The 25058-nt window shown below is 39.6% G+C and overlaps 1 protein-coding gene across 3 annotated transcripts in view; it reads left to right on the top strand.

The window, feature by feature from the left end:
- The window catches only part of ADGRA3 (adhesion G protein-coupled receptor A3), a 130174-nt gene extending 111877 nt beyond the window's left edge, over positions 1-18297 (top strand). For all 3 annotated transcript variants that reach the window (XM_060417563.1, XM_042251854.1, XM_027970897.2), the window contains 5 exons: positions 1905-2029; positions 3090-3213; positions 12338-12483; positions 16490-16585; positions 16727-18297. In XM_060417563.1, the coding sequence (XP_060273546.1) occupies positions 1905-2029; positions 3090-3213; positions 12338-12483; positions 16490-16585; positions 16727-17969 (1734 nt within the window). In that variant the 3' untranslated portion in view covers positions 17970-18297. The remainder of the gene's footprint in view (positions 1-1904; positions 2030-3089; positions 3214-12337; positions 12484-16489; positions 16586-16726) is intronic.
- The last annotated feature ends 6761 nt before the right edge of the window (positions 18298-25058 follow it).

Genomic DNA, 25058 nt, shown 5'->3' with positions numbered 1-25058 from the left:
AATATGTCTACTCCAGCCAGCGTCTAAATGGCTCTCATTGCCCCGATCTTCTTTGAATTTCTCTTCTAACATTCTGGATTTTTAGCAGAATGCAAGTATTGATATGTTGAAACTGTATACAATAGACCATGGGCATCTTACAAGGACATGTTGTTCAGAATGGTGGCTGTAGGTTTCTGTCTTGTATTTTCCCTTTCAGGTCTTAGTTTATAGACTGTCAGCCGCCAAGAGATCCTGTGTTTCCCTGAATACCCGGTACTTGGCATAGTGCCTGGCCATGGTGGTCACGCAGCTGGCATTTATCAAATACGTAGATGAAAAACCCGCTTGTGACTCCTGACTGTGGGCTGGAGTGGAATTTCCCCTGTTGTACCTCCAGTTTCTCATTAACTCTGACTTTTGTCAGGCTTTGTGGCCTCTGTTAGTCATTTGTTAATGTGAGGGACATGTGAAGGTGTTCGGATAGATCTTTCTGGATGTGTTACTATACACAGTTGACCACCGATTCTTCCCAGGAAAACGTGCTGCTTCCTTCCGTCCTCCTCTTCCGTTGGGCCATCTTCAGTGTCAGTCACCCATTCCTTCCTGTCTTCATCATCTCGGTTTTTCTAGTTTCAAGAATTAATCTTAATAACTCCCTGACTAGAGGTGCCTCCCACTGTGAACTCCTTCCCACGTCCAGCTGTCATGTTGTAGCTTTCAGAATCGGTTTAGAAAAGAGAATTTGGTGACAGGAGCTGGTGAATCTGCGGCTTTGTCTCCTGACAACCTGGTTGTCTGGCTTGGTGTCCGGGAGAGACATCTTCCAAGCCTGCCCCAGTCCTTTGTCAGGAATGAAGGCTTCAGGTAAATAATGTTTTCATTTTAGGAAGTCACTGTCTGCTTTGTTTTAGGGAGCAGAGCCTTGGCAGCCACAAACTGTTTCAGATCGGATCTTCCCAGCCCTTAACCTCTTTGTGCCTCAGTTTTTCAAGCTATAAAATGGGAGTAACAATATACCTAGTTTATAGGTTATTCTGTGTAGGGTGCTGGCACAGTGCCTGGTTTATGATAATTGCTCTGTGAGTGATCTGCTTTATTTATTATTACTGATGTTTGATCTCTAAGCTCTCAGTCACATGGCTGCACTTATGTTGATCAAACATTGTTGTGATCTCATTGTGTGTCTGAGGACCCTGTGACTTCTCAGCTCTTCAAGAGCAAGAAGCATGGGTTAGCATTACATCCCTGTCCTTCACACAGTGTCTGGTCCATTCACATTTGTTGAACTTGACTGTGGGAGGTTAGGCTCTATTGACTTGGAGATACTGCTATCTTGTACCTTATTAGCTGGTGAATGTGCAGAGTGACACGTTGGGTGAAAGTCAAGTGTTAGTCGCTCAGTCACTTCTGACTCTTTGCAACCCCATGGACTGTAGCCCACCAGGCTTCTCTGTTCATGGGATTCTCCAGGCAAGAATACTGGAGTGGGTTGCCATGCCCTTCTCTAGGGGATCTTCCTGACCGAGGATTCGAACCTGGGTCTCCTGCATTCTTTACCATCTGAACCATCACGGAAGCCGAGGGCATTAAAAAGGCTGAAGTCTGTGGTTGACCTTCTAAATCACTGCTTTCCCTCTCCACTACCCTCAAAGGAGAGTCAGTGTTCACATTTATGAAGCAGATGGTCTTTGGTAAGAGTGTATGTGTGCATGTGTCTATACATACTACATGAGTAGTTAACACCGTGCAAGCTAGGAGGGCATAGTAATGGGTGAGGGAAATAACATGAAGCAGCCCTTGGATACAATGAAGAGATCCAAGGGCCAGAGTTCTCTTTATCGGTATATTTTAGCCCCTGAGAAAATCCCAACAACTCTGTCCAGAGGAGCATTCCTAGAATAATGCTTTCATTCTCCCTTCAGGATCTGACGGGATCCGAACTCTATACCCAGGCAGCCCATCTCCTGCACCCTGTGGTCTACACGACTGCTGTTGTTCTCCTCTTGTGCCTCTTAGTGGTCATCGCCAGTTACATATACCATCACAGGTAAGAGATGAAACTGAGACTGCAGAGACCTGTGGACATGGTTTCACATTTAATTAGGTATAAAATTTTATCCTAATTTTATACCTAATTTAATACCATGCTGTCCATCCAAAGTAAGGGCAGTTACTTAAGAGTACCTCCAGGCCTTCGTCATGCAAGTCGAGACATAAATAATAAGTGCACGTGGTAATAAACTCATCTTCTATAGCATCCAGTCATCCTGCTGGGTTTGTACCTGGCAAAGAACCTGGGAAGTGTGTGTTGGGGAATGGGGCATGAGGGTGAGGTAAAGTGGAGCCTGGTTACCTACAGAGGTGTCTTCCAGAACCAGACTGTGGTATTATTTCTATTTTCATAAATTTTTGCCTGTTGTGATAGTCTCTTTTACAAATGGCATTTAAGAAAGCTTGTGGCATTTAAGTGTGGGATATGGTTTTTGTTAATTAGAGGCAAAGGTACAGAAATTTTTATTTTATGGTAAGATAAAATGAACTGAAGGGATTTGCTAAGCAGAAATACACTTTCAAGAGGTTTTGCTAGAATGTATTTTCCTCTTTAAGCTGTACATATATGACATTTCTTGACATTTAGTTAAGAAACAAGGAGATTTTGATTTGAAAAAGAAAGACTTGAGCGTTTCATTATGAAAGGCCACGAGGAAATGCATTGGTTGTTTAGACCGTGTTATCCTAGTAGGTCAGGAAAAATAGAGATTGGCACCTTGCAGAAATTTCTGGGAAGCAAACAAGTAATCCATCTGTCATAAGACATCATAACTAACAAAAGCGGACATATTTCTTATTATTTAGAATTTGTATAGCCTTTAGTGGATGTAGTAGTTCCATTTGACTTGTCTTTTTTAGTGTATAAAGTTAAATGTTAAGAAATTGTATTGTGTTAAGGGATTTCTCAAAACCTGTATGTGTGTGTGATAGCATGTTTTAATAAAATGTTTACACATTTATATTTGGCCTTGTATGAATTAGGTATGTTAACTTGGAGATGTCCAGCTTCGAGTATATTAACCCCACTATTAATTTTTTCCCTTTTGTTTCAACAGTTTAATTAGAATCAGTCTCAAAGGCTGGCACATGCTTGTGAATTTGTGCTTTCATATTTTTCTGACCTGTGTGGTCTTTGTGGGAGGAATAAGTCAAACTAGAAATGCCAGCGTCTGCCAAGCAGTAAGTCAAAGTGAAAAAGTAAAATAAAAAAAAAAATACTGGTATTAAAAAGTAATTTCATATGTTTCATTAACTGTAAAAGGAAAACTGTTTCTTTAAAGCTTTTTTTCTTTAGCTAATTAACGCTAACCTGAATGTTACTTAAATAATTCAGCAGTATACTTCAAGTTCTGAATTATAATTTTACAACTGGATGTATGACTTATGGAGCTTGTCTTTTTATCTTTGGGAATTTTGTGCTACTTGTTATGTCTGTTATAATGACAAACATTGAATTTAAAAAATGTATAAAATTCTGATATACCTGAAGGAAGTAACATTTTCTGACAGGATTTTAAAAATTGTTTTATCTGTTTATGGAAATGGGAATTATAAAGATTTTAACCATAAGATATAAAAACAAACTTCCTAGGTATGGTAAATATGAAGAATTTAAAAATCTTAAACTCTTATTAATTTCAAGTAAATGATTACATATATAACATTAGTAAACAGTATTCTAATAGTATAAAAAAAACAAAACTTCTTAATATACGAGTAGGAAATACATAAAATTGTATTTATTTGCGTATCATTTTCTATGTGCGTCATAGCAAACAGTGTCACATAGAAATTCACAGTTCAGACTACGTGGATTTGGATGTCAGTTCTGCTTTTCCAATGTTTTCATGGGCAATTTGTTCACCTTTTTTTAATTGCATATAATGAGATCTTCCCTCTTAACCAATTTCTAAGTGTGTTGTATGGTGATTAAGGACATACAAGTTATATATGTATGCTGGGTTTGTACCTGGCAAAGAACATGGGAAGTGTGTGTATATGTAACTGGCGATGACAGCTGAGAGACAAGAGGAGATCATACAAGCAGATCTTTAGAACTTTTTCATTTTGCGTGGCTGAAACTAGACCTACGAAACGGACACCTCCTGTATCCCTTCCCCTCACCTCCTAGCCCCACCATTCTACTTTCTGTCTCTGTGAGCTTGACTTCATAAACACCTTATATAAGTGGAACCATGCAGTACTTTTCCTTCCATGATTAACTTATTTCATCTAACATGACATCCTCAAGGTTCATTCATGTTGTAGTATGTGACAGGACTTCTTGCTTTCTAAGGCTGAATACATATGTCATTGTATGTATACACCACGTTTTCTTCATCCATTCATCTATCAATAGACATTTAGATTGTTTCCAACTCTGGAATGTTGTAACACTGCAGTGAACATAGGACTGCAATTATCTTTGATCCTGATGTCAATATTTAACATTTCTGTGTCTCAATTTTCTCACCTGTATGTTAGGAATAATAATTGAGTTGTTTTCTAATGATGTGACTGTTTACATTAGAAAAGCTAAAGTAATTTACAGATAAATTATTAGAAAAATAGGAAAACTTAGTTTCCTATGTATATAGTTTTTGTTTTTTTTTATGTAGTTTAATATACAGAAGTGTACTGCTAGGATGCAGAAACGTAACCAAGAGAAAACATAATTAATGAAAAGGTAACATTTATGTAGTATCAAAGAAATATCCAGTACTTAGAAATAATAAAAAATATTCAAGATTTGCAGGTAAAATTTTAGTGTATATTAAAGAAGACCTAATAAATGGAGAAATACACTAGGTCCAAGGATAGGAAAAGTTAGTCAGAGAGGTAGCAGTTCCTCCTAAATAATCTGTAGATAAGAGAATTTTTCATGAAACTCAATAAAATGGTCTTTATATGAAAGTAAAGAAGGATCAGTGATTGATAGGATACTCCTGAAAAATAGTGAAGTAGGAAGTCTTCTAATCACCCAGACTGTTGAGGCTGTTGGAATGAGAACTGTGCATCAGAGTAGGGATAGATAAATTGACCAGACCAACACAGTAGAATAGCAGCTTTGGAAGCAGACCCACACAGAGCTTTGGTATGAGACAGATGTCACGTGTCTGATCAGCTAGGTAAAGACAGACCATTGTCCAGTTAAGGGAGCTGGGGAAAATCTATGTAGAAAAAAAGATTTAAGTGGGTCTGTACTTCATGCCATGTTAAAAAAGTCAGCTTTGGGTAGATTAAATATTACAAGTCTAAATGAAAGTGTTAAAATTTATATTAGAAAATATCATAATACTTGGGATAAGGATTGATTTCTTAACTATGACTAGAAAAGAAAGGATGTACTTTTGACTAAATTAAAAATAATATCTTTTTCTTTAAAAAATGAAGATTCCTAAGGAAAGTGAGAAGACAAGTTCCACATTAGAAGACATTATTCTCAGTACATATGGGCTTCCCTGGTGGCTCAGATGGTAAAGACTCTACCTGCAGTGCGGGAGACCTGGGTTTAATCCCTGGGTTGGGAAGATCCCCTGGAGAAGGGAAAGGCTACCCACTCCAGTATTCTGGCCTGGAGAATTCCTTGGACTGTACAGTCCATGGGGTCACAAAGAGTCAGACACGGCTGAGCGACTCAGCATATCACAGCACGAATTCTCAATACATAACCACTGACAGAGCATTAGGATTAAAAAATATATACTTTAAAAACTAATCAGTGAGAATGGCACAAACAGCCCAGTTGGAGAAGTGGTGAGAGGGACAGGCATTTCATAACAGAAGAGACACAGGGCCAGGGTACATGGCATTGGTGGTGACGGAGATGCAAATTCAGATCGCTACCATATTATGCCTTTTCTGTCAGCAAAAATTATGGCTGGCAGTGCCAAGTATTGAAGAACACGTGGATCCACATATTTTATACATACTGGGTAGGAATGTAAGCGGATGACTCTGGGAGGCTTTACCTTATACAGGTAAACATTCCCACAGTCCCACTACAGGGCTTAGAGTGAGTGCCTGTGAATATTCATAGCAGCACTCTGCACAGTAGCAGAAGCCTGGAAGCAGCCCAGGTGCCCATCACTGAGAGAGTGAATGAATAAATGGTGATATTATGCAAGAGTCAAAATTAATGAATTACAGCAAGGCGTAGCAGTGTGAGTCAGTCTCAGGAATGTAGGTGAAAAAATTAAGTCCCATAAATTACATTCATCCTGATATTTTTCTTTATAAAGATAAACATAACTAAAATGAAACAGCATACTTTTAATGAAAATATGTAGGTACAGTAAAACCGTATAAGAAAGAAAGCAAAGGGATGATAAACGTAGGATAAACGGTGACGATTACCTTGGGTGAAGGGGTTCTTATGTGCTAATACAGGCTTTTGTCAAGATCTTGCCTTTTGTCTTATTGATAGGTTCATAGACATATTAATAACAGCTATTTAAGAAACTAAATAAAGGCAGGCCACGCTTGTGTGCTTGGCTCAGTCATTAGAATGTGTCATTAACCTGAGGTTGATGATGAATCCAATATTTTCTTCATGTAAAACAGTTTTAAATATGCATGTGTGTGTATATATAAGAATTGTTGAGAGAATTAAATGACTCCAGAGTACCAGGTATACAGTAAGTGCTCAGTAACGTAAGCTATTATTACGATGGTTATTGGTATAATTATCTCTTAGCTGTGCAGAGTATTCCCCTGTATTAGGGCCATTACTATACATCTGAAATCAAACTTGTTTGAAGCCTACAAGAAGTTAGGTAATTGATCCCAAATCAACTTAATACGTGTGCAAAGATAGTGCTTCTCTTTTCTTTGTTTTCTCCCTTCTTCACCTGGGTGACTCCCACTTTGTAGGTCTCAGTTTACTGTTTTAGAGATGTAGTCCCTCCACCTCTTCCCTTCATTATCCTCTGCTGCTGATTACCATTCCATAGTGCCTGCAAAACTTTGTAATTGACTGGCGTAATTGACTGGCATTTACCTATTTGTTGTCCCTGGACTCGAAGCTCTACAGGGACGGGGATTATACCAATTCGATTCACCATTGTTCATCTAGGAATCAGTATAAGACCTGACGCATAGTAGGTGCTCAGCAGATACTAGGTAAATGAACAGGAAAGGCCTCTGTTTTGCAAATAGTAGAACTCATTCAATCCTGGAGTTATTTTGAACATAGACTGTTGGAGTACTCAACACAACAATGGTGGTAATAGTCTCAATTCTGTCTAAAAATACTCATTGATTTCTGGAAGTAGACACATAAATTTATTTCACTAAGGAAATGAACAGAAAGAGACCATAGTAGAAATGACTGCCTTTCATCATGCTGAATGGTATTTTATACCATTTCTAGAATGAAAAGGACAGGAAAATGCACTGAGTTTTCAGGGCCTCCAGAATGTCTGTTAGGTAAAGAATTACCTGAAAAAGTGTGGGGCGGGCAGGCTTCTTGATGTTTTCATATGTTGTTTTCTTCTGGTTTTTTTTTACAGTGTTCTTCCTCTGTGAAAGACATAGCATCATTCTTATTATTTCTGACTCAGACATGACTTGCTTCACTTTGTCTTTCTAATACTCATTCAGTTAGTAGCCAGCTGTGTCTGCCAGAACGGCCTGTGTGACTCGTCTGTTAACCTCAGTTCCTTTCAGTTGCTCCGTCATGTCCGACTCTTTGCGACCCATGGACTGCAGCATTCCCGGCTTCCCTGTCCGTCATCAACTCCCAGAGCTTGCTCAGACTCATGTTCGTCATGAACAGACCAAGTGGTGCTGGTTTGTTCATTCAGTTGTGTCTGGCTCTTTGTGACCCCATGGACTGAACCTGCCCATCTCCTCTGCCCATGGGACTTCCCAGGCAAGAAATGCTGGAATGGGTTGCCATTTCCTTCTCCAGGGGATCTTCCCAACCCAGAGATCAAACCTGGGTCTCCTGCATTTCAGGCAGATTCTTTACCTACTTAGACACCTGGAAAGCCCCTTAACCTAGTAGGGGCTTCACGTTTCTTCTGCAAAATAATGGGGTGGGCTCGTCTTCCATCTCTAAAACTGAACCCTGAAGCGTACATTTTCTACACGCATTTCTTACGTACACGTGATCAGTGTTGTCTTTGGCCTATCTCCCTTTTAGAGCTCATGTATTTTATGAATGGTGTGAACAGGTTCTAATGCAGTTTCTTCCCTGAAGTAATTGGCTGAGGTTATTAAAGGCCCCACCAGCCAGGGACTTCCCACTCTGGTTCTTACGTCATCCTTTCTGGGTGGTGCCATGGGTGCATGCTCTAGCCTTGAACTTTCTTTTGCAAAAGGAGCCAAAGGGAAACTGAGAAGTTGAGTGATAGAGTAGGAGAGGCTGTTGACTCAACAGGGTTTGGAGGAGATCTGGGTTCTGGGTCAGGATGTGCTGCCAGATAACAGTGTGATCGTTAGTCTTTGGTCCTTGGTTTCCTAGCTATGCAGTGAGAGGATTTGGTTGCAGATATTTAGGACACCGTGTTGCTTGCTCTACCACTCCGTGATTTAATCTGTTAACTGTTGTGCCAGCTGACCTTCTCAGGTGTCTTCTGGTCTCTGTTATCCAGAGGGCTGCTGCAGGGGCACATAGGATACACAGGGAAAGATTCAATCCATGGATGTTAAGAGCTTTCTACTTGCCAGCTACTGCAAGTATGTTATCTTAACTTTCACATTAACCCTAGGAAGTAATTCTTACTCATATTTTATTAGTACAGAAATTGAGTCTTAGAGAACAGAAATAACTTGCCCCAAGTCTAGGGCCTTTGGGTGGCAGAGCCCTGATTCAAATGGGTCTCTTTGAGTATTCCTTGCCAATCCCCACCCTTAACACTGCCTTCTTATTATTGAGGACAAGGATGATGTAATAGAAGAGTCGCAGGCTTTGAGTTTGAGTTGCTGCCCCACCACTGACCATGTGACCTCTGGAGGATGATTTAACTTCTTTCAGCCTCCATCTCCTTGTCTGTAGCACTAAACAAATTGTGACACTAAGAGGATAACATAGAAGCACGTAAAAAATTGTCTAATACATTTTGGCGTACATAGCAGGCATTCAGTAGTGGATGCTCTTAATTTTTATATATATTCATATCAGACTGAATATTAAAGATGATTTTTTTTTGCACACTTGCTGTGTATGCTGCACTATTGTAGGTATTGTTGGTGGTTAAAAACCGAGCTGTTAAAATGTTTGGTCTCTGGTATGTGAATGTTTATGATTAGGTAACATATAAAGTCCAACACTTCAAGATAATTTTTTGTATCCATTTTGCAGCTTTGAAAATTGATGTCTTGAGGTAAGGTGACCTTCTTAAGTTCTAATCTGTTGCATTTAATGAATCATTTACATGCCCTATAAATTAGATTTTTTCCAAACTATTTACAAATTTCCCACATATATCTGATTTATTTGGCAGAAATTGTGACAGTGAGGTTATATTTCAAGTATAGCCCTAGTGTCTGATGGAGAATAAAATAGGAAGCACATATGTGTGCTCAGTTGTGTCCAACTCTTTGTGACCCCATGGACTGTAGCCTACCAGGCTCCCCTGTCCATAGGATTTTTCAGACAAGAATGCTGGAGTGGGTTGCCATTCCCTTCTGTAGGAGATCTTCCCAACCTAGGGATCAAACATGCGTCCCTTGCGTCTCCTGAATTGGCAGGTGAATTCTTTACTGCTGAGCTGCCTGGGAATCCCAAAATAGAAAGCAACTCTTTCCAAAAGATAGGAACACATTGCTGCTAGACTAGATCTCAGTGCCTCCTTTATTCTTTCTTATAGAACATTTGGTGATTTGCTTATGTGACTATTACCAGGTGCCTTTAGACCCCTAAAATTCCACTATGGCAATAATTGTTTAACTGGAAGGCTTTAGGATCTTTTAAGTATGAACACTTCTCTGCAAATTTTGAAATGCCATAGGAAACACTTCAAAATCTAAAGATTGAGTTTTACCTCTTAGATCTAAAACAAGAAAATTCTCCATCTTGCACCTTCTGTGTTGAAAATATTTTTAACTTGTGTTTTGAAGCTTATTTACAGCCTTGTCTCATTCTTTTGACCTCTACATCGGAGAAAACTGTAGAAACAGTAGAGGATATCATTTTGAGTCAATATCATTGATTGGTTTTGAATGTTTTGGTTTTTATGCACCAAATCCAATTATACTATTTTTATTTACAACATCTGATGTGACTCCAGATAGCTCAGAGGGTTATTTTATGCTTTTTGTTCCACTTGCATCTGTAAGCTTTGCTTTTATAGTGCAGTGAGTAAAGCTAGTATGAACCATGGAGCAACTTTTCTGCTTAAGAAGAAGATACTGTGAGGACTTCCCTGGTGGTCCAGTGGTTAAGAATCCATGTTTCCATTGCAGGGGACGTAGGTTCAATCACTGATTGGGGAACTAAGATCCCCTGTGTTGCACAACACTACCAAAATATAAATAAATAAAAATTAAATTAAAAAAATTTTTTAAAGATGAAGATACTCTGACCATCTGGTTCGGCCAGGCTGGATCACCCTCCTAGCCCTTTCAGCCATTGAGAGGGTAGTGACTTCCCTGGACAAGTGACCACCCTAGTTTTTGCCTTGCAAAATAATCTGTGTACTTCCATGTCACCAAGTCTAATGAGGTTCATGTCTCATTAACATGAGCCTTAGCAGTCTAGATGCTTCTGTTACTTACGTAGGATTGATGATGTCAGTCAGTTTGATTTTCTTGAGATTGGAGAGTCATCCTTTTTGAATTAAAAAAAAGTGTTTTTTTTTTTTCCCCCTTGGAAATTTTCATTCATAGAATTTCACCTGTAATCGTTGTATAAGAAGAAAGGATCAAAAGATAGAATTAGATAAGAAAGTTGAATTATGTCCTTGCTGCTCCATGCATTTGTTTTTCTTAAAATAGATTTTAAACCTCTCTTATCTCATGTTTATTTTTATCTAGAATTTTATCTTTAACTGCTGTTGCTTCAGACACAGTTCACAAGGGAAACATGCCCCCTATCATCCCTCTGGGAGGAGCTCAGTGTTATCACTTACCTATATTGCAGTTCTCCATCATCTTTCGAGTACTTATTATGTCCCAGGTGTTGTGCCCTTTCAGTCCCTACAAAAACCCCTAGGGATGCTTATGGATAGTCTTTTTGCTGTTCAAATGAGGAACATTAATTTCAAGAATGTTGACGTTATTTTCTTAAAACCATACTCCTAATAATAATAAAAATATTGCTGTATTTTTAATCATGTATAATGTACCAGGCAAAGTGCTAAATGCTTTATATAGGGTGTTCTATTTAAAGCCTTGTGGTACTTTGATATTATCCTCAGTTTACAAATGAGAACAGTGCTTGAGATATTCTGCGAGTTTGCTAAGGTGTCACAAGGGGTAGATTCTGGTTTTAAAACCAGGCAAAATTGTTAATTCTAGAGCTCACTCATTTCACCGATCTGTTATACTGCTCACTTGTCATCCATTTTGATACATAAAAGCTGTGAATTAGAACTATTCAGGTCTCTGACTCCAAAGATTATTCTCTGTGCTGTGACTTTTGCCCTCCAGTTACCCTTGACGTTCTCCTGATAGCTAAAGGTAAAGAATCCGCCTGCAATGCAGGGGACCCCAGTTTGATTCCTGGGTCGGGAAGATCTCCTGGAGAAGGGATAGGCTACCCATTCCAGTATTCTTGGGCGTCCCTTGTGGCTCAGCTGGTAAAGAATCAACCTGCAGTGTGGGAGACCTGGGTTCGATCCCTGGGTTGGGAATATTCCCTGGAGAAGGGAAAGGCTACCGCACTCCAGTATTATGGCCTGGAGGATTCCATGGACTGTATAGTCCATGGGGTCGCAAAGAGTCGGACACGATTGAGCGACTTTCGCTCTCACTTACCCTTGACATCTGCATTCCTCTTTAAAATAGACTTTAGGAACTCAACTCTGATTTATAACATAGCATCTATGGGAAACATGGCTTTGGTTTACTGTTGTCCAGGAATGAATTCCATGGTATGTTTAGTGTCATCTTAGGTATAAGTTGTAGTCCGTGGGCCTCCTGTATTCAACTATAAATTCAGTCCTCTATTATATGTCTGTTGGAGTGCTTTCTTTGTTCATTAGTGGGCAAAGGAATGGATCATTAGAATATACCTTTGTACAGTTTTTGAGTCAGATATTCAAAATAACTTACCAGTCTTTTTGAGGAAGCTTACTAGCAATTATTATATTTTGATTGTAAAGGGGAATTCATTTAGTTCATGTATTCTTCTTTCTAGGTTGGAATAATTCTTCATTATTCCACTCTTGCTACAGTACTATGGGTGGGAGTGACAGCTCGGAACATCTACAAACAAGTCACTAAAAAAGCTAAAAGATGCCAGGATCCTGATGAGCTGCCACCTCCACCAAGACCAATGCTCAGGTATCCAATATCTTCGTGTACTATCTTCTGTTACATGTCCACACATATTAATTTAATGAAGTATGGTCATATCAAAAAATTACTGAGTGAGCTTTGTAAGGTGGAAGAATAGACTTGTAAGCAGGCTTGCAGCTGGGAGTTCTTTGTGAAGTTCTGTATCCTCTCTTGTCTTTCTGTCTTATCTAGAAAGTGGGAATGATTCTCTTTCATAGACTTGTTGTGAGGCCTAAGTGACTTAATGTGTAAAGCACTTCAGACGGACGGTACTGGCCGTGGAATAGACTCTGAAAATATCAGTTGTTTTTATTTCCTTGAGGTCATTTAGTAGATTTCAGTCTTCTCAAGTATGTATCAGTGTCGTTATTCTCCAAGAAAGAAAAAACCGTTTTGGTGTTGTGCCGTTCCTAATATCATAATTTAAATCAGTTGTCAATGAACTATTATTCTGGACGAGTAGAGGAGACAGGTGTGAGAAGAACTACTGCAGCTGTGTGAGAGCTGGAGTGGAAGTACATTCTCTGAAAGCGCCAAAAAGGGACTGTAATTCTGAGGGGTCAGGGAGAGGGGGCGGCTATTAAGAATAGCTTGACTACCACATAAAGGGCAGAGGTGGCACTTCAGATACAGAATCATATCTCAAGCTGAACAGATTTGAGAAGTGCGGTTTGACTGTGGCTGGAACCTAGGGTTTATGGTGTAGAGTAGCATGATTCAGAGTAAAAGCTGAGTTTCAGGTTTTAGAGGGCCAGATTAAATTGTGGGCTATACATTAGAATGCCCGAAAGTAGGAGACATCTACAAATAATTCTGCTGAGGTCATTAGGAGATCCCCATGATTACTGCATAGGGTCTTCTGCCCATTTCAAAATTGGGAAAGGAGTATTTCAAGGCTGTGTATTGTCACCCTGCTTATTTAACTTATATACCGAGTACATCATGTGAAATGCTGGGCTAGATGAAGCACAAGCTGGAATCAAGATTGCCAGGAGAAATATCAATAACCTCACATAAACAGATGGCACCACCTTTATGGCAGAAAGTGAAGAACTAAAGAGCCTCTTGATGAAGGTGAAAGAGGAGAGTGAAAAAGCTGGCTTAAAACTCAACAAAAAAACTAGGATCGTGGCATCCAGTGCCATCACTTCATGGCAAATAGATGGTGAAACAATGGAAACAGTGACAGACTTTATTTTCTTGGGCTCCAAAATCACTGCAGATGATGACTTCAGCCATGAAATTAAAGATGGCTTGCTTCTTGGAGGAAAAGCTATGACAAACCTAGACAGCATATTAAAAAGCAGGGATTTTGCCAACAAAGGTCTGTGTAGTCAATGCTATGTTTTTTCCAGTAGTCATGTACAGATGTGAGAGTTAGACCATAAAGAAGGCTGAGTGCTGAAGAATTGATGCTTTTGAACTGTGGTGTTGGAGAAGACTTAAGAATCCCTCCGACTGCAAGGAGATCCAACCAGTCCATCCTAAAGGAAATCACTTCTGAATATTCTTTGGAAGGACTGATGCTGAAGCTGAAGCTGAAGCTCCCAATACTCAGGTCACCTGATGTGAAGAACGGACTCATTAGAAACGACCCTGATGCTCAGAAAGATTGAAGGCAAGTGGAGAAGGGGGTGACAGAGAACGAGATGGTTGGATGGCGTCGCTGACTGGATGGACATGAGTTTAAGCGAGCTCTGGGAAATGGTGAAGGACAGGGAAGCCTGGCGTGCTGCAGTCCATGGGGTCACCAAGAGCCCGACACGATTGAGTGACTGAACAACACATGAGGACTGCCACCGGCACAGTGGCATGGAGGTTAGAGAGGATACATGTTCAGAAACTTGAGGCAGTTTCTTTAGGACTGATGACTAGCTGCATTTGGGAGCTCTGTACGGGGATGTGAAGGTGGCTGCAGGTTGTCTGCTCCAGTTCGCTAGGGTCCTTCTGCAGATGGTGCATCCATCAGCTGAGAAAGTCACAGAGGAAGAGTGGGTGGGGGCACCCACTGAGGGTAAGCACAGGGGAAGTGGGCTCACCCATACTTTCTCATGGAAAGTTTACATTTGCATAGTCTGGTGCTCAGCAGAGAGGACACACTCTGTGTCCCCTTGACAGGACAGGAGATGTGTTCACATGTGTTCATTGAAGCAGTGATAAGGAATGAGCTCTCCCAGGGAAAAGTCAGTTAACAATGATCCCTAGGCCATATCAAGTATGGGCCGTACTTGAGTAGATGGGCCATAGCAGATAAAGGGAGGAACTGAGAGAACACTGAAAATTGAGAGGAGAGTGGTTCACTGAGCGGCAAGGAACAGAAAGAGTGCTTGGCCACAGCCAGATTCTAGGATGCGATTTGTCAGTGGTGTTAAAGGGCCTGAGAGGGATGGTGTTTGGCTAAGAGACAGGGATCCTTCCTCATGCAGCTGTTCGTTTCTGTTGTGCTTCCTTTCTTTTAGGTGGTTAAAAACACAAAGGGTTTAGTAGAAGGCAGTCTGAGCACCAAAGCCTATGTAGTCCCCTGTAGCCGGCGGGTATGCCCTTTGCTGTAGACGGGCAGGTTCACCCTGTAGGCTGCCCTCCTTCCCCCGGGTTCTGGAGCTTAAGGAAACTCAGCATCTGGGCTACATGGATGATGGGCACGGACTTGTCTTGAGTCTGCTGGCCCCAGAGAGGGCAGTTTCAGTAGCACGGTAGGTTGGAAGCAGCGTCACCTCACAATAAAGGTGAGGCACATGTTGGTGCTGTTGTTTCCAGGTGTTTGTCACCAAAGGGAGCAAGAAAGAAGGTGGTAAGTTGAAGAAAAGTTTTAGAAGATGGAGAAAATGTGAACGTACCTACAGGCTGGAAGGAAAAAGCAGTGGAGAAGTAGATTTAAAGCTTTAAAATAAGAATTAGCTGGTAGCAGGCAGTCCTGGAGTGGAGGTGGGGAAGGAGTGAGGGCAGAGAGTACTGTGGGATTCGAGACAAGTTTGGGTGAACTGATGCTGCTTTGTCAGGTCAGAAGCAGCTATGAATTGGTTCAACAGGAGGAAGGGCAGGGTCACAAATGTTGGCCTTCCTCTAATCTATGGAATAAAAGACATGGTTATAGTTTTATGGGAGTAATTAGCTGTCTTTTTCAGCAGTAATATCATATTGAAGATTTTTAGTACCCATAAGCATGACTAAGAAAAAAATACATAGGAAAATGCGTTGTGAACATTGCCTTTATCCAGCCAATTCAGCATGTGGACTGGTCTCTGGACCTGGCAAACACAGAGTTAAGACTGGCTGTACCCAGGGGTAGCTCACCAGGCCAGGAAGTTCCCTAGGATCTTTTCAGAGAACTCAGAGAAGCTGCTCCCCTCTGCCCCAAAAGTTGTTCTTCAGAGAACCAGCCAGCACTCTGTCTCCCTCAGTTCCTCCCAGCAGGTCTGTGAGCAGTTGGTGAGGAAGAGCCCAAGCGCTGTGGGCACCTGGGATCCAGGTACCTTCCTTACCCCCATTTCAGCTGACTGAGGATAAGCATACACAGCAGCAGGACATTAGATCTGGCAGGTCCTGCTAAGCATTAATATGCAGGTTTAGCCTGGCATTAATGAATAAACGATGTTGTTACATTTTTAGTGTGAACAGTGGCACAGTGGGATCTTCAAGTCCATTTTGCAGTGGACTAACTTTCTGCTCCACTGGCTGAATCTAAAAGAAACAAGTATAAATTAAAGCCCTACCTGCAGGAACTGGGTGTTACTTCGCCTGCCCACAGGGTGGCAGAAGCTGATCAGCTTTCCTTCAACTCAAACTTGGTAGATCTTCTGCTCTTTTAAACTAAACAAATCAAGAATAAATAAAAACTTAAAAAAAAAAAGGTTACTGTTAACAAAGGAGCCTGCAAATGTTAACCTCTCCTGATTTATTAAAATAGTGATTAATCTTTAAGGAATACCTTCTGCAGAAATGAGATCCTACAGTGTGTACACCTAAACAAATTAGATTGATGAGCTATTGTTTCCATCATTGTCCCTGCTAGGTTCTACCTGATCGGTGGTGGTATACCCATTATAGTTTGTGGCATCACTGCAGCAGCAAACATCAAGAATTACGGCAGTCGGCCAAATGCACCCTAGTGAGTATTCAGTGTTCTCTTTGTACCTGAGTTGGTTGCTTCCCCTTGAACTGTTTCCTAGGAACTAAAGCTTAGTGCAACTTTTTAAACAGTTTCTTGACATATGGAGCATCTGAGCTGGTTCTCCATTTTCTTTCCTAGTTGCTGGATGTCATGGGAACCCTCCTTGGGAGCCTTCTACGGGCCCGCCAGCTTCATCACTTTTGTAAACTGTATGTACTTTCTCAGCATATTTATTCAGTTGAAAAGACACCCTGAGCGCAAATATGAGCTGAAGGAGCCCACCGAGGAGCAGCAGCGGCTGGCAGCCAATGAAAACGGAGAAGTCAGTCATCAGGACTCCATGTCTCTGTCCCTGATCTCCACATCGGCCCTGGGAAACGAACACACTTTCCATGCTCAGCTTCTGGGGGCCAGCCTTACCTTGCTCTTGTATGTCACCCTATGGATGTTTGGGGCCTTGGCTGTTTCTTTGTATTACCCTTTGGATTTGGTTTTTAGCTTCTTTTTTGGAGCCACATGTTTGAGCCTCAGTGCGTTCATCGTGGTTCACCATTGTGTCAACAGGGAGGATGTCAGGCTCGCATGGATCATGACTTGCTGCCCAGGACGGAGTGCCTATTCAGTCCAGGTCAACGTGCAGCCCCCCAGCTCCAGCGGGCCGAGTGGGGAGGCTCCCAAGTGCACCAACAGCAGCGCAGAATCTTCATGCACAAACAAGAGTGCTTCGAGCTTCAAAAACTCCTCCCAGGGCTGCAAATTAACCAACTTGCAGGCTGCCGCGGCCCAGTGCCACACCAATTCCCTCCCTTTGAATGCCACGCCTCAGCTCGACAACAGTCTGACAGAACATTCAATGGACAATGATATTAAAATGCATGTGGCGCCTTTAGAAGTTCCATTTCGAACAAATATGCACCCAGGCCGCCATCATAAAAACAGAAGTAAAGGGCACCGGGCCAGCAGACTCACGGTCCTCAGAGAATATGCCTACGATGTCCCCACGAGTGTGGAAGGCAGTGTGCAGAATGGCCTGCCGAAAAGTCGGCTGGGCAGTAATGAAGGACACTCTCGGAGTCGGAGGGCGTACTTAGCCTACAGAGAGAGACAGTACAACCCGCCCCAACAAGATAGCAGCGATGCCTGTAGCACGCTTCCCAAAAGCAGCAGGAATTTTGAAAAGCCTGTTTCAACTAGTAGTAAAAAAGATGCGGTAAGGAAGCCAACTGTAGTTGAACTTGAAAGTCAGCAGAAGTCTTATGGCCTGAACTTGGCCATTCAGAACGGACCAATCAAAAGCAGTGGGCAGGAGGGACCCTTGCTGGGTACGGATAGCACTGGCAATGTGAGGACTGGGTTATGGAAACACGAAACTACTGTGTAGAGTTGGTGGGCTTCCTGGGTAAGAAACCCATATAAACTGTGATAGTCACATTCCTTTAAGCTATGAACATGTAAAAGCAGACTGTTTACAGCCACCTTAGGGATTCAAAAGAATTTTGAATAAACTTTTAAGTTTGGGATTTTGTGTATTTTATATCCCCCAAGTGTTGCTTTTTTATGAATTTTGGAAAAAGCCTCTAAAACAGTGTTTTACATGTCAAAGCACCAGCAAGACATTGGGAATCTGAAATGTAATTTTCTTGAAATCTGTAATATCTACTTAGCGTTTCAGGCTTGTATTTAATACAATAAATAGGTGTTTGTCATTGTGTCAGTCTTACATTTTTACATTTTACAGTCCCAGAAGCATTTAGTTCTAATTTAATGAAGTTTGTGCCTTGGGATAGTTTAACCTGAATTATGCCTAAATCAATTATCAGATTTTTTACATGATCAGCTTCACTGATGATGGCATGTAAATCAAATGACTTCTGGAGTGACGTAATTTGTAAATACTATTTTAAGTACTGTAAGTTTTTTTTTTTTAATCTCACAATCTTTTTTGAAAATGCAAATGCCTAAAAACTTCCTAAATTACCTTATTTTCACCCTATCACTTTGGTCTTATTAATACTACTTTTTTATATTTTTGTGGCTTTTCAGTGGTTTATATATATTGGTTTACTTATTCTTTTTTTTCAAACACGTTACTTTTTTGCTTAAAAAAAAATATTTGTTTGGCTGTGCTGGGTCTCAGTTGTGGCATGTGGGATCTTTAGTTGCTATTTGGCTTCACTGGGTCTCATTGCCAGCATGCAAGATCTTCAGTTGTGGCATACAAACTCTTTAGTTGCGGTATATGGGGATCTAGTTCCTTGGCCAAGGATTAAACCCAAACCCTCTGCACTAGGAGGAAAAAGTCTTAGCCACCGGACCACCAAAGAGATCCCTGTTATTTCTTATTAATTGAAGTATAATTTGACTTACAATATTATATTAGTTTCAGGTATATCACATAGGGATTTTATATTTTTATACATTACAAAGACAATGATCACCACAGTAAGTCTAGCTACCATTTTTCATTATAAAAGCACTTAAAATATTATTGATTCTATCCCTTATACTGTACATTGCATCTCCATAACTTACTTGTGTTTTAACTGAAAGTTTGTGCCTCTTAATCCCTTTCCCATGTATGAACCTGAATGAAGAAGAGTTATCATATAAGGTTCACATTCATTTATTTTGGATTCTTTTGTGTTGGCAATTGCTTTGTCCTTAAACAGGTAAAAGTTCCTCAGGTTCATGCTAAAGTGCTAATTTTTAAATTCCATCCCAAGGGCAAAAACAGGTCTGATCCAGAAGTTATCAATGGTTGTTGATGCACCCCAGTCCTTATCTGTCTTTTGTCTCCAGTCGCACTGCAGTCCTTCCTGCAAAAGTTAGATGGGTCTTCTCTGACTGCCTTGTGCATGTGCTTACCTCGATACACAAGACAATGCCTGAAAAGATTGGCGTAGCTTAGACCTGTTTTTGGCAGCAGTCTCAAGGTTTGAATCAGATTAGATTCAAAAGTATTGGGTGGCCAAGAAGTTCCTTTGGTTTTCAAGTAAAAATAGAAGACACATTTTAAATTTTCATCAAGAACTTTATTAAACAACATATTCACTGTTTTGTTCTACTACCTTCTGCCATTTTTCAGGCGACTTCACAGTTCTGTCTTCCCCCAGTTTTTTATCTTCTTGAGCAAAGAACTGTTGCAGGTGCCTTTTACAGTCTTCCAGGGAATGGAAATTGGTTTTCATTAAGAAAACTTTGTAAAGACCGAAATAAATGGGCATTTGAAGGCGCAATGTCTGGTGAATATGGTGGATGAATCAGAACTGTAGCAGTTTTTGCCTGATTATCAGTGCTTGATTTGAATATTTTGAGTGTGTTGGTTACCTCTCACATGGTATAACATCGATTGTTTTCTATTGCTGTCTCGATCGCTGTCAATTTCAAGTGGTCTACCTGACCATGGAGCATTATCTATCAAGAAATCTCCAGCATGAAACTTCACTAATCACTTTTGACACAGTCAGTCACAGCACCTTCTCCATACACTACACAAATCTTGTTTTGCGTTTTAATTGCGTTTTTACTGTTCTTGAAATAATAAAGCATAATATGCAGAAAATGTTGCTTGTTTTCTTCCATCTTCAATATTAAAATGGCTACAGAAAAATCCACAAATTTTGTCAAGTTTTTGTAAAATGCATGCTGATAAGACAACTGTCACAATACAACCTACAAAATTGTTTTGAATGAGGTTAAAGACAAGCGCTATTGGAGCCATCCTTGGAAAAAAACTGAACCAACCTTTTGTCCAACACAGTATATGTTCAAGAAATGCTAAAATCAAGAAGCTTGATAAACCTCAAAACTGAGAGACTTAGAATTCTCATGCATCAAGTAGTTCTCACAGGGGATGACAGGCGATCACTGATTATGGTGCAAATGTTCACTTTTCATTGAGTTACTACCTTAGAAATAAATTATTTTGTCTTAAAATAATAAAACTGGTAGTTCTATATAGGCCTTTCATTAGCTGTTGGTTTTAAAAGCATTCATTTTGGTGGGGAAAAGGCAGTTGAGTGAATAAATTTGGCACCTGTTCATTTAACTACTTCCTGGCCCAGGGTCTCCAGGTAAGTTGATAAATTTGTGCAGGATTATGTTTAGAAATGACCAAGACAAACTAATAAGAAATGGAATAAATAATTCTTATTTATTTGAATTGCTATTTAAATTTTGCTCTGTTATTTTGCAATATGTCATCCCAATGTTTAATCTGTTTCTTTGAGCCATAGATCAAATAGAAAAACAACTTTTTTCTGCTTTTTCCTTCCTCCACAGGAAGTGAGAAGTTGCCCTACCTGCAAGTGTTCACTCTTCAGTAAGCACTTTCTAATTTAAACATAACTTTTTGTAGGTAACAGAAGAAAGAGAAGCCTGGAACTTAGAGAGTTGGAGACTGGAGAGAAAATTTAGAATGAAATGAAGATTCCACTAAAAGTATTCAGAGTGTTTTGATGCACAAAGCATAGGTGATGAGCAATGACTTAATGCCTTATATTCTTAGTATTTGGATTGAAATTTGATGTTTACAAATAAGTAAATAAAACATTGTATCCTCCTCATATTGTCTTATAAAAGACAAATCTTTGACTTCTTGCTAATTGAGATTTCTCTGTTTTTCATAGAATCATAAAGTCTTAAGATACATTTCAGTTTTCTTAAGAGATCAGGTCATTCATTTTTCTCAATTTAAAATTTTTAGCAACTGAGGCTCTAAGGGCTTCTGACCCGCTGAACATGCCAGTAGGTTACATCACATCTAGGACCAGATCTGTGTTCCCTGATGATGGCCACTGCGTTTTGCACATTGACTGCTTCTGTGAAGGCAAATACTATTGCTCTTCACAGTGTCTACTAGCTATAATTTTACTAGACTTCCTTCTCATTCCTAATATTATGAGTTAATTTCATATTGTGAAAGTGAAAGTTGCTCAGTCGTGTCTGACTCTTTGCCACCCCATGAATTATACAGTCCGTGGAATTCTCCAGGCCAGAATACTGGAATGGGTAGCCTTTCCCTTCTCCAGGGGATCTTCCCAACCCAGAGATTGAATCCAGCTCTCCCTCATTGCAGGCAGATTCTTTACCAGCTAAACCACAAGGAAAGCACCATAATAAGGTATAATTGGTTATATTCAACTTAAAGAAACATATGCTTTATTTCATAAAAGTTTTTTGTAAAAATATTGCTATGTAAGGTATGTAATAGGCATATATATATGTATGTGTGTGTACGTATATATATACACATATATATAAACTTATGCTAGTGTATGCTAATCTATTTTTAGGTAACAGATTTGTGTGAGTATTTTTGTGATTTATGTACATGTGTAAATGTTAACATTTCAGATTGTTACTAGGTGGCAACTAATTTCTAAATCTCAGGCTATTTTGTACATGTAACTTAATTTAACTACATCTATGGTTAATCTACTTATATAAATAGGTATACTTTTATAAAGAAGGCAATTTATGTGTAGATGCTAAGGTTTAGGTTGTATTCTTTATTAAGAAATAACAATGTTAAAACATTTAGATCTATGTGTTTCAGGCATTTAATTCAAATCCCCAAACTGAAGTTGATTGAGACCATAAAATTGAGGAATTAAAACAATTAACTGAATGCATTTGATGCAGGAATTAAGCTAAATCATGAAGGAAAGTGATGCATACACAGCAATCAGAAGTTTAAAACAAATGTTAATTCTGTTTTTCCTTTCATATTCCCAGAATAATTTAATTACTTTAATATTCACTTCAAAGCTCTTAGCTAAGAGATGACTTGATTATTTGTAACTACTTATGATATTTTACAGACGTAAGTCATTCTATCAGTTTTGCCAATTTTGACATATTTTCCCTAAATTTACATTAATACCATCATCTGGGTCAACTCACATTTTCCCACTGAAACATAAAAATAAACCAATAGATTTATTTGTATAAATAAAGCACTCCTGAAAGAAATGTGTAACTATAAGTTTGTTGGTAGTAAGAAATCTCTAACTCTGATGCTTGATTTTAGACAAAGATGAGATTGCAATAAGATTTTCTTTTTAAAAGTTCATATTAATTGAATCTTCTTCCCAACCTACCTGCAGGTTTCCAGTCTAGAACTATCCATTAGAAGCTTCAAGCCAGTGGTAGTTTTGAAATTCTGGAGACATCAATTGAGAAACACAAGTGAAATATTAACTTGATCATTGTAGGTTAATAGTCCTTCTTTCTAGCTTCTCTGGTATATCGTGCTCTGTGTATGACGAAGTCTCAGGCAGCCTGTGGTTATAGGTTTTTTTCAGCCTCTTCAGTGGGAACATCAGTGCCTCAAAGGTGGATACTAAATGTGAACTTATAGGACCATATTATTAAGAAACCCCCATTTATAAGGTCAGCGATGGTCCCCTATCTTTGCTTATAGAGTTAGATGCTTAGAATTAATTCCTGGCCAAAACCTTGTTAAACTTTTGTTTGAAACACACACTGTCCTGTGTCATGTGTATAAAATAGTATTCAATAGAAGGAAACAGTTCAATCTGTTGTCTGCTACTATCGTCTAGTTTGAGTAGATACTGATGAAGGCTTTGATCAGAGTAGTCCAAGTATATTCAAAAAGTTAAAAATCTTTTAAGAGGGCTCATTTCCAAATAGGTGGTTTAAATAAATAATTCAGCTAATCACATTTTCCGTTTCGTAAACATTGTGTTCATTCTGTCTTGGCATATACTATTGATGACATTTTGTGTGTACAGATAAATTGAATGTTCTGTGTGCAAATATATGCAAGTTATGATTGCTTGCAAAGCCAGGTATACTAACATGTACCAACTCAGGTTGAAGATTGCGGCTAGGAAGGTACTTCACGTGAAAGCAGTGAACCCCAGTTCTAAGCAGGTATTTTGTTATCAGTGTTCGTTCCTTTATGAAACTAAGTAAAAATGTTAATTTAGTGGTCAACCATGATTAACAATATTTTTACTGCTTAGTTTTTTTAAATTTTCATGTTGAATCGGTGAACTTTTTTAAAATATAAATTTATTTATTTTAATTGGAGGCTAATTACAATATTGTATTGGTTTTGCCATACATCAACATGAATCCACCACGGGTGTACACATGTTACCCATCCTGAACCCCCCTCCCACCTCACTCCCCGTACCATCCCTCTGGGGCATCCCAGTGCACCAGCCCCAAGCATCCTGTATCATGCATCAAACCTGGACTGGTGATTCGTTTCATATTTGAAGTTATATATGTTTCAATGCCATTCTCCCAAATCAGCCCACCCTCTCCCTCTCCCACAGAGTCCAAAAGTCTGATCTATACATCTGTGTCGTCTTTTGCAGTCTCGCATACAGGGTTATCATTACCATCTTTCTAAATTCCATATATATGCATTAGTATACTGTATTGGTGTTTCTCTTTCTGGCATACTTCACTCTGTATAATAGGCTCCAGTTTCATCCACCTCATTAGAACTGATTAAATGTATTCTTTTTAATGGTTGAGTAATACTCCATTGTGTATATGTACTACAGCTTTCTTATCCATTCATCTGCTGATAGACATCTATGTTGCTTCCATGTCCTGGCTACTATAAACAGTGCTGCGATGAACATTGGGGTACACATGTCTCTTTCAATTCTGGTTTCCTCGGTGTGTATGCCCAGCAGTGGGATTGCTGGGTCATAAGGCAGTTCTATTTCCAGTTTTTTAAGGAATCTCCACACTGATCTCCATAGTGGCTGTACTAGTTTGCATTCCCACCAACAGTGTAAGAGGCTTCCCTTTTCTCCACACACTCTCCAGCATTTATTGCTTGTAGACTTTTGGATTGCAGCCATTCTGACTGGTGTGAAATGGTACCTCATTGTGGTTTTGATTTGCATTTCTCTGATAATGAGTGATGTTGAGCATCTTCTCATGTGTTTGTTAGCCATCTGTATGTCTTCTTTGGAGAAATGCCTGTTTAGTTCTTTGGCCCATTTTTTGATTGGGTTGTTTATTTTTCTGGAATTGAGCTGCAGGAGTTGCTTGTACATTTTTGAGATTAGTTGTTTGTCAGTTGCTTCATTTGCTATTATTTTCTCCCATTCTTAAGGCTGTCTTTTCACCTTGCTTATATTTTCCTTTGTTGTGCAGAAGCTTTTAATTTTAATTAGATCCCATTTGTTTATTTTTGTTTTTCTTTCCAATATTCTGGGAGGTGGGTCATAGAGGATCCTGCTGTGATATATGTCAGAGAGGGTTTTGCCTATGTTCTCCTGTAGGAGTTTTATAGTTTCTGGTCTTACATTTAGATCTTTAACCCATTTTGAGTTTATTTTCGTGTGCGGTGTTAGAAAGTGTTCTAGTTTCATTCTTTTACAAGTGGTTGCCCAGTTTTCCCAGCACCACTTGTTAAAGAGATTGTCTTACTCCATTGTATATTCTTGCCTCCTTTGTCAAAGATAAGGTGTCCACAGGT

The sequence above is a fragment of the Ovis aries genome, chromosome 6, assembly GCF_016772045.2.
Source record: "Ovis aries strain OAR_USU_Benz2616 breed Rambouillet chromosome 6, ARS-UI_Ramb_v3.0, whole genome shotgun sequence".
NCBI classification, from domain to species: domain Eukaryota; kingdom Metazoa; phylum Chordata; class Mammalia; order Artiodactyla; family Bovidae; genus Ovis; species Ovis aries.
Note: the sequence above shows the minus strand (reverse complement) of the source record. Positions and strands in the feature narration are given on the sequence as shown.